Genomic DNA, 15264 nt, shown 5'->3' on the forward strand with positions numbered 1-15264 from the left:
TACTCCCCACATATTTTTTTGTTAGGAAAATTTTACTTTTTCCATCATAAAATAAATACATGCTCATTAGAGAATACAGAAAATATCAAATACAAGGAGAAAAATCTCTTGTGGTCCCACTTCCTACTCACAGGCTTTCACACTGTTGACCATTACAGAGATTTGCTTCTTTTTTGCCATTACCACTTAGAAATGGCTGGACAAGTTTTCACCATATTTGGCAGTTATTTTGGGGATGATCTGACTTAAATATGGGCTATGAAAATTAACAAGAAATTAAGTTCAAGAGAGCCTGGAGGATACCCGCCCCCCTCCAAGATAGCTTATCATCTTAAAGAGAGCAACTGAAACTGAGGAACAGAGGGAACGCTGTTCCTCATTTCTACTATTGGATTCATTCCCCTGTTCAATGTTTGTCTATTTATGCGTGTCAGCCCCACTGTACTGTGAACTCCTCCTGAGGAGATATCATGTGGTACCCACATCTGTAACCTCCTTCCACTGCATCCACACCCCACCTCCCTCCCTAGCACAACATCCAACACACGGCTGCCCCTCAATTAATCTGGATGCTTTATTATGTCCTCCAATTCATGAGAGGAAACCCTGAGCTTTTCACGTTTATCTTCAAAGCTGTCCTAATCTTAACTAAGATTGGTTTTCTTCCTTTGTCCTACATTCTTATTGTCCTGAGTCAGGCAGGAAAGTGCTATTCCAGCAGGCATCTTGCCTTACCTGCATCCCTCTCATCTTCTGGAAGCGTGCAATGGTGTCGCTGATGGTGTATACACGCACGTGGCCCATGTGCAGCTTGCCGGAAGGATAAGGGAACATGGAAAGCACGTAAAACTTGGGCTTTGATTTCTAGGAAAGAATGACAAAAAAATGACAATGAGTATTTATTAAGCATTCACGGGGAAACCTGCATGCACATAATATTTTGGCATTTTACTCAAGGTAATAATTTAACATTTTTAAAAGTTTTCTTTTTAAAAAACTGTTCCCATAAGGTAAACTGACAAAAATGCCTAATACCAAACTTCAAAGCCCTGGCTTAACCTAAAGAATGTCCAAAATAATGCCAAACAACCTCAAAGTCCTATTACCCATATGTATTTTTAAATCTGTCTTTTTCTCTTTTAAAAGCTTCTCTTTTAGGACAGCTATCTAGGTCTTAAAGAACTATATGTTTTTCCAAATGAAGCTCTGACACATATGTCCATATAATTCAAGGAAACAATAGTGAATCACAGAGATGTGACATGTCTAAAAATGGAGCCCCTCCCTAAATTCCCTGTAGCTGCATGCAGACTTGGATTGAACAGTACGAGCAGGGTCCTCAGGCACCGGTTCAGGTCCCGGGTTTCTCTGCTGTATTGTGAGCTTATCTTTCAACAGAAAAAGTTGAAATGGTAAGGTAATGAGAAAATTTTAGCTATTTCCCAGGCGGTGATCTACAGGCAGCCTCAGGCCAGGGTTACATAACTCTCCAACTTCCAAAGACGCAGCTTCATCACGAGAAACAGAAAAAAGGTAAATGCGTTGGAACAGAATGAACACAGGGCAGGAGGTCCTCACTGGAACACTGACTTTTGGCACCTTAGTTCTTCCACAGTAAAATGGTGAATGCTGTCACGAGTTTGTGCACATGAGGGGACAAGGCTCCACAGGAAAGGTGGTATCATTTAATTGATTCCTTACTGGGGACCTATTGTTCAAGGGCAAGGACCATGTTTTAATCATCCCTCCCCCCCAACCCCACCTTCCTGGCCGCCCACCTCCCAGTTTAATAAATGTTGGATAAATGTTTGTCGGCCTTTGTGCTCTGAAGCCTGGTAACAGGCCTCTGCAGAGCACTTATTACTGAAGGGCACTTTTCCCAGCACACTTCACCAATCCTGTCCAGGTGACAGGAATGTTCCCCCTCTCCAACCTTAAATCCTCCCATGGGGGAGAAGGGGTGCCTCTGAAGAAAGCAAGAGAACAGGTAACTGCTTCTGTTTAGTCACTAAGGGTCTGGACTGTCTGATGTTATCATTACTTTTGTGCCACCTTCTATTTTTCTCTTTCTGTCCTTACTCCCTTCCGTGAGCTCTACTAGAGTTCTTTAAGGCTTTGCTTCTTCAAAATGAATGAAAACAAATGCAAGACAGAATATTCATAACCACTCTTTTGGGTATGTGTGTGGACTGGGGAGGTATTTTTTGGTAAGTATTTGCATGACTGATAATTGACAGCCAACTGTAATCAGGGGAACAGAAGAAACCAGAAATCAGATTCTTTCCAAATCTCATTCGACCCCTTGCTTTACACTTCCTTCAGCAAAGAAGTTAAACAAATCTTTAGCAGGGCCACTAAAGGGTGGCAAAACAGACCAGAGTGGCACTTTTCTCTGTACTGCCCATCTTCTGGAACTTACCAACTGAGTGGTAAGTAAAGGTGCCTGAAGGAAGAGAAGGGAAAAGTGAATAAATAAGAAGTTTGGATAATACATAAACTTGGAAATCTGGAATACTGAAGTGACAGCTGCTGTTGATTTCTAGAAACGGATGGAAAGCCCCACGTTGATCATGCACTTTAATGTGGATCCATAACTCTTAGGAAAACCTCAGGAGCATGAGAGAGGACTTGAGATTCAGGAGTTAGTGAGGACTCAGGACTTTCCTTCTTTAAGAAGGCAAGTGACAGACAATCCTCTCAGCTTGTAAACAAATCCCTCAAAGGAAGTACAAGACCTCGTTCTGATACTTGGTGCAGAATCGGAAATAAGCAGACTACCCACTCGATTCAAACATTACTCATTGCAATGGATTTGGCCTACTGCCTTTCCTTTGGGAATTTTTAGGGACATGGGAAAACAGCTGTTACAGAGTTCTTTGGGACCTGAAAAAAACAATAAAATCCTTGATATAAACTATTTCTAGTTTTTCATTTTAAAGTTTTTACATTAAACCTATTTTTTATTATAATCATTTTGTTTTTATTATAGTGACATATATTTTAAAATGTTTATTTAACAATGTTGCCCCAAACATTTTCCACATATAGCTTCTTCATTAACATATCCATTTTGTATGTCTATCCAACAAAGATTAAATTTATAGCAAAATCAAGGGATTCATTACATACTAGCTAAGCAGAACTACAAAACTGAGTTTACAGAATATATATAGAAAAGTATTGGGCTTCCCTGGTAGCACAGTGGTTAAGAATCCACCTGCCAATGCAGGGGACACAGGTTAGAGCCCTGGTCCGGGAAGATCCCACATGCCACAGAACAACTAAGCCCACGCGCCACAACTACTAAGCTTGCGCTCTAGAGCCCGTGAGCCACAACTACTGAGCCCGTGCACCACAACTACTGAAGCCCACGCGCCTAAAGCCCACCTCCGCAACAAGAGAAGCCACCTCGATAAGCGGCCCGCGCACCCCAACGAAGAGTAGCCCCTGCTCGAAGCAACTAGAGAAAGTCCGCATGCAGCAATGAAGACCCAACACAGCCAAAAATAAATAAATAAATAAATTTTTTTTAAAAGAAAAGTATTGCTAGCAAAACTCTTTACTATTCACGAATATTTTTATTTATTGCAGAAAAGGTATTCAGCTTATTGCCTGCCCCTGCCTTTTGCTTTTCTGTGTGAATTAAGTCATTTTCCTCTGTGACAATGAAATGAGTTCTATCTCTGGGAGTGGAAAGAAGGAATTATGGGAGTTTATAGTATAATTGAGTAGGAATCTGATTGAAAGGGAAATTTTCATAATTATATAAAAGTGTAAGAATTTAAGCCTTTAAAAGAAATTAAGATTGGAAGCGATAGAAAAAGGACGGTATTTATAAGTGGGTCCTATTATTTTTGTCAGCTTCTAACATCAGGAGAAAGATAACTTCTGCCTCTTTATAGATCATGCTCTGAAGCTGTCGCTGAGTCTAGAGGATGGAGGGGGAAGGACCACTCAATAGGAGCCTGCAGCCTGGGATCTGGTGGAGCTTTGACACTAGCTGTGAGACCTTAGGCAAATTCCTTTGTCTTTCTGGCCTCAGTTTACAATCTGTAAATCAAAGGCAAGGCAAAAGAAGGTTCCTGGTGAAAGCATGAGTTTAGAAATCAAACGTGTCTGGGTTTGAGTCCTGGGCTCTGCCACAAGTGAGTTGTGCATCTCAACAAGTTACCAAACCTCCCTCTGAGCCTGTTTTCTTACCCCCAAAATGAGGATAATATTACTCACCCCCAGGGTTGATTCAGGATTTAAATGAGATAATCAATGGAAAGATGGTGGCTGACATAGTAAAATGCTCATTAAATGGAAGTTCTTTTTATAACAATGATTATGATGATGATGGCAAAATATTCAGCATCTAGAAGCTCATTCAGGTGGATTTCAAATGTAGCTAATACCAGAGGGAGGTTGATTATAGATTCTTCAAAATCCACCAGCATCTAGTCATATTCTCATTCCTGACAAAGACACACCACACACTTTTATCCTCTTTCAGTTTATAAAATGGGTTCAGTCATATTTTCTCATTTGATTTTCAAAGCAATCCTGTGAGATAAACAATGCAAAGAATCTGAGGATCAAAGAGGTTAAACGATGCTGATGAGATCGCACTGATTTGGGGGCAGAGCCAGTATTACTGCTCAGGCTCCCGATCCAGTGCTCTCTCCACTTTGCCGTTCCCTGATTCAAACCCTCATAGAATGCCACCAGGGGATCACCCAAAATGTCCCTCAAGCTATTTACCCAACTAGTGAAACACAGTTTATTTTGATCCATTTAAGTTTTTACACAACCATACGCTTAAGGATGCAACGTCACAAGAAGAAAAAGCTACAACTTCAAAATGTCTGGAAGTGACTAAATTTAAACCAAAAGAAAAAAAGCTAATTTTATGCTCCTCATTGAGAATTAAACTGCTCCCTAAGGTCTGCTTCCAAAATACATTTAGTTACATTAGTCTGGTCATGTTGCCACAAAGAATTTTCACTTCCTAATGAGGTAAAAGTCAAGCTGTTATTGTATAATTATGCAATATATTTAAACCTTGCTTTTTATCATTTCACGTGTTACACACTACATCTCTTTAAATACCAGATTTTCTTTGTAACTAATGCCGAAAACCATCCTTCAGTTTAATACAAATAGCTACCCACCCTCATTGTTCATAATGATCAATCTCATAGAAAGAATGAGTCTGATAAGAGTGGAGAATCAGGAAAGGCGATTCAAGCAGTGTCATCTTGTGCAGATATATATCTACTCAACTGCTTGCCTTTGGCCTAATCTCTTTAATTAAACATAAAGGGTCAGCATTATTTTACTGGTAACTATTATGAAAGGATGGTCAGAATTTAAGAGTAAAACTCTATTTTATAGTACTGTGCTCTGATCAGATTCAACATTTCATTCAACAAATCACATCTTCCATTTGTCATTTTGACCAATATCGAGAGGTAAGGGTTAATGCATGCAAGACTGATCCCCAGCAGGTTGGCCTCCCAGAGAAGGAGCTGGCCTCCAGCAGAGAACTCCATGGAAAGTGGCTACAGCCAAGTGCTTAAGACAATTAATTCAGGTAGAGCGCTGAGCTGGTGCAGACAGACCAAAAGCCAAGGGTCCCCTAACTTATATAGCTGCAACCATGAGGTTGGACCCCAGTCCCAGATCACATCTGGGAAGGGCTGGTACCTCCCAAGCCATGATGGCAGAATAGGGCTGGAGGCCAGCGTCATGGGAGGGGAGAGGGAGGTACTTCTCAGAATATGCAGGAGCTTAAAAGTTCCACAGCCGAGGGGCCCAGGTGCCTCTCCTAGCGTCTCCTATCTGACCCTGCTGGATCCCTGTGTGCTGCCCCACCATGCAGTGGACCACAGAGGACCTGACATCTGCTGTGGCTCCTGTCTTGATGAGCTTCCCCAGTAAATGCTGCTCCAGAATGCCCAGTGTGGCACCATTTGCATGCACCTTATTTGTATGTGCACCACACTGAAACTCCTCCAAGCACCAAGTCGGTCTCATCCCAGGTACCCCTCACAAGCATCCTGGGAAGCAGGTGAGCACTACTATTAACAATGCCCATTTTAGATAAAAAAAGTTGAAGCCCAGAGAGATTCAGAAATTTGGCTCAATGTCACATACTCAATAACTTATTTGAATTCAGGCAGTCTCACCCCAGTCCAAGCTCTTAGTCCCTCTTCTCTACACTTTCAGCGTCTCTTAGAATACTCATGGGACTTCCTTGGTGGCGCAGTGGATAAGACTTCAAGTTCCCAGTGCAGGGGGCCCGGGTTCGATCCCTGTTCAGGGAACTAGATCCCACATACATGCAGCAACTAAGAGCTCGCATGCCACAACTAAGGAGCCTACCTGCTGCAACTAAGACCTGGTGCAACCAAAAAAAAAAAAAAGATATATATATATATATATAAAAGAATACTCACATCAGCTTCTGAAATTTTGGAGGCCTGTTCTTTTATTCGTTGATGCCACCATTTCTCCACATCCTTTCTTGTCTGCAGCGTATACTCTTTGGTCCACTTTCCCGTGGCACTGTAAATACCTCTGGAACATCCTGGAATCACTCTCCTTCCCCATTTGATGACATCTGGACCATCATTTAGCTGCCTTTTCAGAAGAGAGGCATATAAACCCAGCCTCTGCCAAGAAGGAGCCATTCTTCAAAAGGAGGGAAGGCCCTGAAAGAGAGGGCAGAAAGCACACGTGTGAGCCGCCCGGAACCTCCCCGAGCTCATCCTTCCGTTCAGCACAGCCAGCGCTCCCCGCCTGTCCACATGCTTTCCTCTTATTCTGATGACTTCTTCCCCTGAAAAGAATACTTCAGAAGTACAATTGAGCTAAACACAAACTTCTTAATTGGAAAATATTAAACGTGTTCGATGCTCCCAAACAGCAAGATACAAAAGCCCCATAGGAACAAAAGGAGACCACCACCTGGGCCAGCTCCTGCTGCAACCTCACAGCTTGCTTGCTTGGGAAGCAGCAGAGCCACCTCCGGCCCTCGCCTTTAGGCCAGCCTAGGGTCTGTACAGGAGGCTTTAATTCCCATTGTCCAGGCTTCAGAAGAGCTCTAAGCACATCTGGGCTTGGCCTTAGGCTCAAGTATCAGAAGAGATCTGAACACAGGTCTCCCAGGAAGATCGGAGACTCTGAGCTAAGATTAGCGTTCTTCATACATACTACAAGCTAAGTATACTCAGTAGGCTGAGCCAGGAAATAACCATTATTTAGAAGACTGCTCATTCATTTAGTTCTTCATTCACCTACTAAATATTTATTGAGTGTCACTAGGTCCACACACTATTCTAGGCACTGGGGATAGAGCAGTGAACAAAAACAAAGTCCCTTCTTTCATGGCACTTATATACTAGTAGAGAAAAGCAGATAAGAAACAAACAAATATGTATATAACATGTGGAACAGTGATGAGTGTTATGGTTTTCTGGAATACAACCCACAGGTTGGGGCCCACTAAGACATCTAGCTGCGAATCAAAATTCAACTTTAATGTTTCATTGGTTTCCTCCAAAGTGAATTCCAGAAATGACCTCATAGAAGTTTCATGTTTTATCACTGTGTTAAAGCCTAAGGTGACAGTTCATCAAATATTTAAGATTTATGACTAAATAGCCTAAAATTTCTGCCTTCCTGCATAACAGCATTAGCTATAGTGCAGAAACAGACAAAAACAGACCTTTCAAAACCAGAGAGAAATGAAGGAAGAAACTGGCACTCTGAGCTGGCATTAATTTTTTGTTTTGTTTTGATTTGAATTTTATTTTATTATTATTTTTTATACCGCAGGTTCTTATTAGTTATCTGTTTTATACATATTAGTGTATATATGTCAATCCCAATCTCCCAGTTCATCACCTCCCCCCACCCCCTGCTTTCCCCCCTTGGTGTCCATACGTTTGTTCTCTACATCTGTGTCTCTACTTCTAAGCTGGCATTAATTCTTGATCCTCTCAAAATTTTTGTTTCGATGCTGGTTAGCCATTGTGAAAAAAGAAATACCAAAGAGTGCAGACAGATCACCAATATGAACAATATGAAGGAAGGAATCTTAATTTCACTTAAAATTCTAATCCTGTCTCTATAACTTACTTATACTATGCACCAAATTATAAAAAAAGTATAACAACATTCCCTGTCTACATAACAGTAAGCTTTCTAAAAATGTTTACATAATACCTGGCTCGCTAATAACCTTTCCTGTACATAAACCAATGGTATAGAGTAGAGAATTCTGAAATGGATCTGGGTATTTTAAAGAACTTAAAGTTCATAAAGCAAAAAGCACAAATAGATTAGAAAGTGATAGACTATTCAGTGAATGGGGGGCCGATTCAAATTAGAGCCCCACCTCAAACCAAAAAGCAGAGTAAATCCCACATAGATTAAAGAATTTTAAAAAATACCATAAAACAAGAAAAAACATAGATGAGTATGTACTAATTCTGTAAAAGGTGCAGGATGTTCTGTCCTAAGCATAAAAGCAATGGAAGATTTCATAAAGGAAAATATTAACAAAACTCTCTAAAAAATGTAAAATACCTGCATATCAAAACCACCACGAACAAAATCAGAAAGCAAACAAGCTGAGAGAAAACTGCCAAAACTACAACAAAAGATTACCCTTCTCTAGAAAGAGTTCACATATGAGAAGAGAAAGAGTAACAACCTAATTTTAAAAATTGGGGACGGAGAAAAGAGGAAATACAAATTGGCTAGCAAATACCTGAAAAAGAATGACTTTACAACTAATCAAAGAAATGCAAATTAAAACAAGGAAATATTTTGCTTATCAGATTGGTAAAAACCTGTTATAAAAAGAAATGTGCACTTTTATACACTCCTGGTGAAATGCAAACTGATTCCAACTCCCTGGGGAGCAATCTGGTAATATATGTGTCAAGACCCTTTAAGAAAAGTCCACACCCTTTATGTTAGGGGAACTCAGCCATAAGTGCACTCAGGGCTATGATTTACTGCAGCCCTGGAGCTCAGTCCAGTTCCCTTTCTTTACATCCCAGGCCCTGCTCTGGGACACTCCACCACCAAAGCCCTGATGGACACTGCCTCTTCCTGATAAGGAGCAGCCATTTTATTAGAGGACCATGCCCCTACCATGAATGTGAAAGGTGTGATTCATATCTCGTGCTATGATCAACTTGGCCCTTTTCTTCCTTGGCTCTGTCACAGCCAGCTCCTTGCCTAGATGTTTGGAATCTTGTCTCTTCTTCCACATCCTTCCAAAGTATCAATCCCCATTACTCCACTCCTCTTTAAGAGTCAGCCCTGATCTCAACCTCACTTAGGGCTTAAGCTTAAGTTTTTTGAGAATGGTGGGGGTAGCGGCCTGTGACCATAGAGGGAGGGGCCTGAGAACTGGACCCCAAATGACAATCATATACAGACAGAGAAACCTAGCAGAGTAGGAAAAAACGGGCAAAGAAACAGAACACAGAGAAGCACACGAGGGCATTAGTGTGCGTCCAAAAGAAAGTGTCCGAGAATGTACCTGGGAAATTAATCTTAAAGGAGCTATGTGCAAAAACAAACAAAAAAAACCCCAACTAATTCTCTATGTGACCTCAGGGAAATTACTTCCTACCTGGAAAATCAGCTTCTCCTTAAGATAAAGGGGTAAATCCAGATGCTCTCTGATGACCTTAGAGCCCTAACATGCTGTGACAACGATCTGTGGGTCACAGAGAGGACGTGGGCCAATGGATATCCTTCGAGTCTAAAGCCTCAGCCCCGGGAGCAAAGATCCAGGGACCAGCCGGGGTAGTGGAGCGGTGGAGAGAGGGAATTGAGTACAAAACTATACGTACATATGCGTTTTTCTGGGAAAGGGTCCAGAGCTATCAACAGAGTCGGTGGCTCAAAGAATCTGAAGATCTTAATCTCAGAAACTTTTCCAGTTGGGAAACTGCACAGCTCCGAGACCACCAAACACAGCCCGCACTTTCCCTTCCGGCTCCCGGCAAGTCGAAATCTACCAATCCGGGTAAAGGGGAGATCAGGCCTCGTATCTTGCCCCTATGAGCCCGGGTCAGGGGTTTACCTGCTCACAGGCTCTGGCCTGCGGCTCCTTACGCCTCGGTTCCCACCTTAGGCGAACACGGCGCGGCCAGTCACCACGGGCGCCGCCATGTTGGCAGAACAACAACTTTATCGATGGCGGCCACTGCAGACACAGACAGGCGGGGGCGGAGCCGAAAGAGTAAGAGCGCGGCCTGGTCCCGACTCCCGGCATTCCTTGAGGCCGGGGCCGCTGGGCGGCTGTCGCGGGTTCCGCTCTTCGGTCACTGGCACCGCCCCCTGGCCCCAAGCCCCGCCCTTGGGCCCAGACCTCCACCCTGCGTCTAGCGGCTGCAAAACTCTGGACACCCAAGGATAAAATTCCTCACAGTTGTAGCAGGGGTGTGAAAGCTATCAGTTTAGTGTCCCTAGGCGGCACGTGGTGTAAAGACCACTGGAGGAACCCCGAGGCCACGGTTCGAAGTACATCGTAGTTACAGCCTCCTCCTCCTCTCTCAACCTCTTGATCCTTAGTGGACCACATGATGGTTAAGCCATCTTCCACCATATCCGTGGTCTAGCTGTGGGAGGGGAATTACCTGGCCAAAGTTGGAGGTAAAGTGTGCTTTCCTCACCTGATACTTGGGCTGGGAGTCAGGAAAGCATGATGCCTGACCACCCACTTTCCTATAAGAGTTTATGTATTCCACCCTGTAACCTCCCCATCCCTGGCAAGTATTTCTTGCTATAAATAAATAAATGAATGAATCAATGAATGAATTGCAAAGGAACAGTGGTGTTAAAGTATAATTTTAAAAAATGTAAAACCTGTTTAAAGGAGATTTAGAAGAACACATATATATGGGCAATCAGGAATACTGAAAGAAATTTGCTACTTGTGCAAAACTGGTTGATATCATGTAGGACTAGAAAAAGTAATGTTTGAGAGCTATCTTTTTCTACAGGGCTGAAATCACTTGTACCTCTATCAAACAAAGTTCATCCCATTATTCTGTATTCTACATCTATAGTTTATATCTTAGCTTTTACAGAGCTGGACAATAGAAGACAAGCAAATGTGCATACCCCACAGCACCAGATAATCCCCAGACCAGTACTCCACCCACACACTAATCTCTCACCAATTTCCAAGTCTTTAACAAAGTTTCCTGACAGTTCGAAATCCAAATACTTTGTTATTCAGTGTACACTTCAGACCAGCATCAGCCTCACTTGGGAATTTACTAGAAATATAGAATCTCAGGCCCCACCCCAGTCGTGCTGAATTGGACTCTGCATTTTAACAAACCTCTAGGGCATTCTTAGGCACACTGAAGTTTGAGACTCACTGTCTTAGAATGTGAGAGTTAGAAAGGATCTTGAGAATACTCTAGTCCAGCCGGCTCATTTTTCAGATGAATAAACTGAGGCCCAATAGAGCTGTCTAGCTCAAGATCACAGCAAATTAGTACAGTCATCCCAAGGTATCCCAGGGGGATACCAGGATCCCAGATCCTGGTCCTGGGTCCAGGACCCCTCGAGGATATCAAAATCCAAGGATGTTCAAGTCCCTTCTTAAAATGGTGTAATATTTGCATATAACCTATGCATATCCTCTTGTACACTTTAAACCATCTCTAGGTTATAATACCTATTACAATGTAAATGCTATGTAAATAGTTGCCAGTGTACAGGAAATTCAAGTTTTGCTTTTTGGAACTTTCTAGAATTTGGGGGGGGGGAATATTTCCCATCTGTGGTTGATTGAATCCACTGATGTAGAACCCACGGATACAGAGGGCTGACTGTAAATATTTGGTATTCAAAACTGGGTCTCTAACCTGCTAAAACAGTGCCCTTCCCAAAGTGCAGAATGAAAGACCATTAGTTGAGACAACTTCCAGGCCAATTCTCTCATTTCGAAGACGAGGACACTGAGGCCCAGAGATTGGCTACAGCTTGCCTGAGGTCACACAGCTAGTTGATGGCAGAGTCAGGATTCCCATCCAGGTCTCCTGATCTCTCCACCCCTGAAACCAGATGCTTAATTTAAATTGACACCATGGAAGCACTGACTCTCATATCAACATACCACACAAAGTAATTCAATCTTCAAGGACTTCATGCTGTATGCACATATAACTAGGGTGCCCTTTCTCTAATTTACCCAAAACACTAAATTCGAAGTAGCCTCTACCCTTATTTTGGTTAAAAATACCTCTTTCCTCTTATGAATTAAAGTTAACATTTACATTTCTAGGAGATTATTTCAAATAGAATTTTTCTAAAAGTTCACTTGCTTTACTGGAAAGTTGCTATTTTTACATCAAAGAAGACATAACATGAAAGTAAATTTCTTTCACTCTTAAAGAGCTTGCTACAGAGATACATTATTAAATGAAAGAGACAAGTTGCTGGGCTGTGTAAAATGTTACCCATTTTTGATTTTTTAAAAGAGAAAGGAAATAAATGAAGTACATGTGTTAGTATATGCATGGAAAGAAATCTAGAAAAATATGTCTCATACTATTTATTTCCTGTGATGATCTCTAGGGACAGTGGGGTTCTATGGGGCTTTCTTTCTCTTCATGATAGTTTTCTATGTTACTTTTGCTTTTTCTATTAGCTTGTGTGGTAGGCTGAATAATGGTCCCCAAAGATATCTAGGTCCTAATCCCTGGAACCTGTGAATATTATTTTATATGGCAAAAGATACTTTGCAACGTGATTAAATTAAAAATCTTGAGATGAGATTATCCTGGGTTATCCTGGTAGGTCCTAAATGCAATGACAGAGAGAGGCAGAGGGAAATTTGAGACAGAAGAAGAGGCAATGTGACCACTGAACAAGATGCTGTGCTGATGGTTTAGAAGATGGAGGACCACGAGCAAAGGAAAGCAAGGAATGCAGCTCTAGAAGATGAAAAAGACAAGAATATAGATTTCCCCATATGATCCAGCAATTCCACTTCTGGGTAGATACCCAAAAAAACTGAAAACAGGATCTTAAAGAGATACTTGCACACCCATGTCATAGAGGCATTGTTCACAATAATCAAAAGGTGGAAGCAACCCAAGTGTCCATCAAGGGATGACTGGATAAACAAAACATGGTACATAAATACAGTGGAATATTATTCAGCCTTAAAAGGAAGGAAACTCTGACACATGCTACAACATGGACAAACCTTGAAGACATGCTAAGTGAAACAGTCACAAAAGGACAAGTATTATATGATTCCTCTTGTATGAGGTACCTAGAGTAGCCAAAGTCATAGAGACAGAAAGTAGAATTGTGGTTGCTCAGGGGCTAGGAGGAGGGGGAATGGGGAGTCATTGTTTAACATGTACAAAGTTTCAGTCTGGGAAGATGAAAAGGTCCAGAGATGAATGATGGTGAATGCACAGCCATGTGGATGTACGTAATGCCACTGAGCTGTACATTTAAAAATGGTTGAGATGGTAATTTTAAATTTTTTAAATTTATTTATTTTTGGCTGTGTTGGGTTTTTGTTGCTGTGCACAGGCTTTCTCTAGTTGTGGCGAGTGGGGGCTACTCTTGGTTGCGGTGCACGGGCTTCTCCTTGCGCTGGCTTCTCTTGTTGTGGAGCGTGGGCTCTAAGCATGCGGGCTTCAGTAGTTGTGGCACATGGGCTCAGTAGTTGTGGCTCGCAGGCTCTAGAGCACAGGCTCAGTTGTTGTGGTGCACGGGCTTTGCTGCTCCGCGGCATGTGGGATCTTCCCTGACCAGGGATCGAACCCATGTCCCCTGCATTGGCAGGCAGATTCTTATCCACCGCGCCACCAGGGAAGTCCCGAGACGGTAAATTTTATGATTACTTTACCACGATTAAAAAAAAGGAAAGAAAACAGATCCTTTCCTAGAACCTCCCAGAAGGGAGTGGACTTCTATTGACACCTTGATTTTGGCCCAGTAAAACTGATTTTGGATTTCTGACATCCAGAACTATAAGGAAATAAGTGTGTATTGTTTTAAGCCACCGAGTGTGTGGTAATTTGTATACTATTCAGCTTCTATGACTTTGTATACAGAAAAGATTAAGAAGACTTTTTATTAAATAGAGTGATGTCCATCACCATTTGTTTGATTTCATCTTTATAGGGCATTGTATGTTATTAACATTCTAATTCTTCAGAAAGTTTCTTTACATGGCACCGTCTCATCAAAGGAGCCTAGCTCTCCAGAGTCTCACCCAAACATTATTTGTCTCCTTTGGCCAGGACTCAACTTGAAGAACAGGTCAGGGTCAAACATGCCAGATACCACAAATAATCCTTAAAGAGAAGGAGAGCCTTCTTTCACACTTGAGTAAGCACTGCGAATAGCCGTGATAGTGGACATCCTTGTCTTACTCCATTGGTCCCTCACTTGGATTGGGGTTGCTTCTAATGCTCTACCTTAACGTATGATGCTTGCTTTAAGTTTTTGGTAAATACTCTTTGTGGTATCCCACCTCCAAGATACCACCAGTACCACTGATAACCCCACCTCCTGGTCTTCACACCAATGTGTATCCCCTCCCATGTTATACTGGACTGGGTTAGTGTGACCAATAGAATACAGCAGAAACAACTCTATGTACCTAAACTTTCCACATTAGGTTGTAAAAGACACTGCAGCTCCCATCTTGGTGTGTGTGTTTGTTGCATCACTCACTCAGGTGATGGGGTACGAGGGAGTATGTCATGAGCAAGGCTATAAAGAGAGCTAGGGACTTCCGTGGCGGTCCGGTGGTTAAGACTCCATGCTTCCACTGTAGGGGGCATGGGTTCGATCTCTGGTCGGGGAACTAAGATCCAGCATGCTGTGTGGAGTGGCACGGCCAAAATAAAAACAGAGAGCTACATGGTGAGGAACTGAGGTCATCTGCCAGCAGCCAGGTCAGTGGGCTTGGAAACAGTTCCTCCAGTCCGGTCAGCTCTAAGACTGCTGCCCCAGGCAACAACTTCACTGAAACAGCAGGAGAGACCCTGAGGAGGAATCCCAGTTAAGTCACTCTCAGAAGCTGCATGAGATAGAACATGTTTGTAGGTTTAAGCTGCTATGCTTTGGGATAATTTTTCTCAGCAACAGATAACTAACGCACTCTTTATCACATCAGGAGAGCTTCCTTCTAATACCCAGTCTAGGATCCAGTCCAGGGTATACCCTGTATTGAGATACAATTCTTCTTTGTCTCCTCCAATCTGGGACAGC

At 42.3% G+C, this 15264-nt stretch overlaps 1 protein-coding gene across 1 annotated transcript in view; it reads right to left on the bottom strand.

Moving 5' to 3' along the window:
* LARS2 (leucyl-tRNA synthetase 2, mitochondrial) overlaps nt 1–6674 on the bottom strand; it is a 154965-nt gene extending 148291 nt beyond the window's left edge. The window contains exons 1-2 of the mRNA XM_065886261.1: nt 6441–6674; nt 736–864 (exon numbers count right to left, since the gene is read on the bottom strand). Coding sequence (XP_065742333.1) covers nt 736–864; nt 6441–6674 — 363 coding nt within the window. The remainder of the gene's footprint in view (nt 1–735; nt 865–6440) is intronic.
* Between the last annotated feature and the right edge of the window lie 8590 nt (nt 6675–15264).

The sequence above is a fragment of the Phocoena phocoena genome, chromosome 10, assembly GCF_963924675.1.
Source record: "Phocoena phocoena chromosome 10, mPhoPho1.1, whole genome shotgun sequence".
Lineage (NCBI taxonomy): Eukaryota > Metazoa > Chordata > Mammalia > Artiodactyla > Phocoenidae > Phocoena > Phocoena phocoena.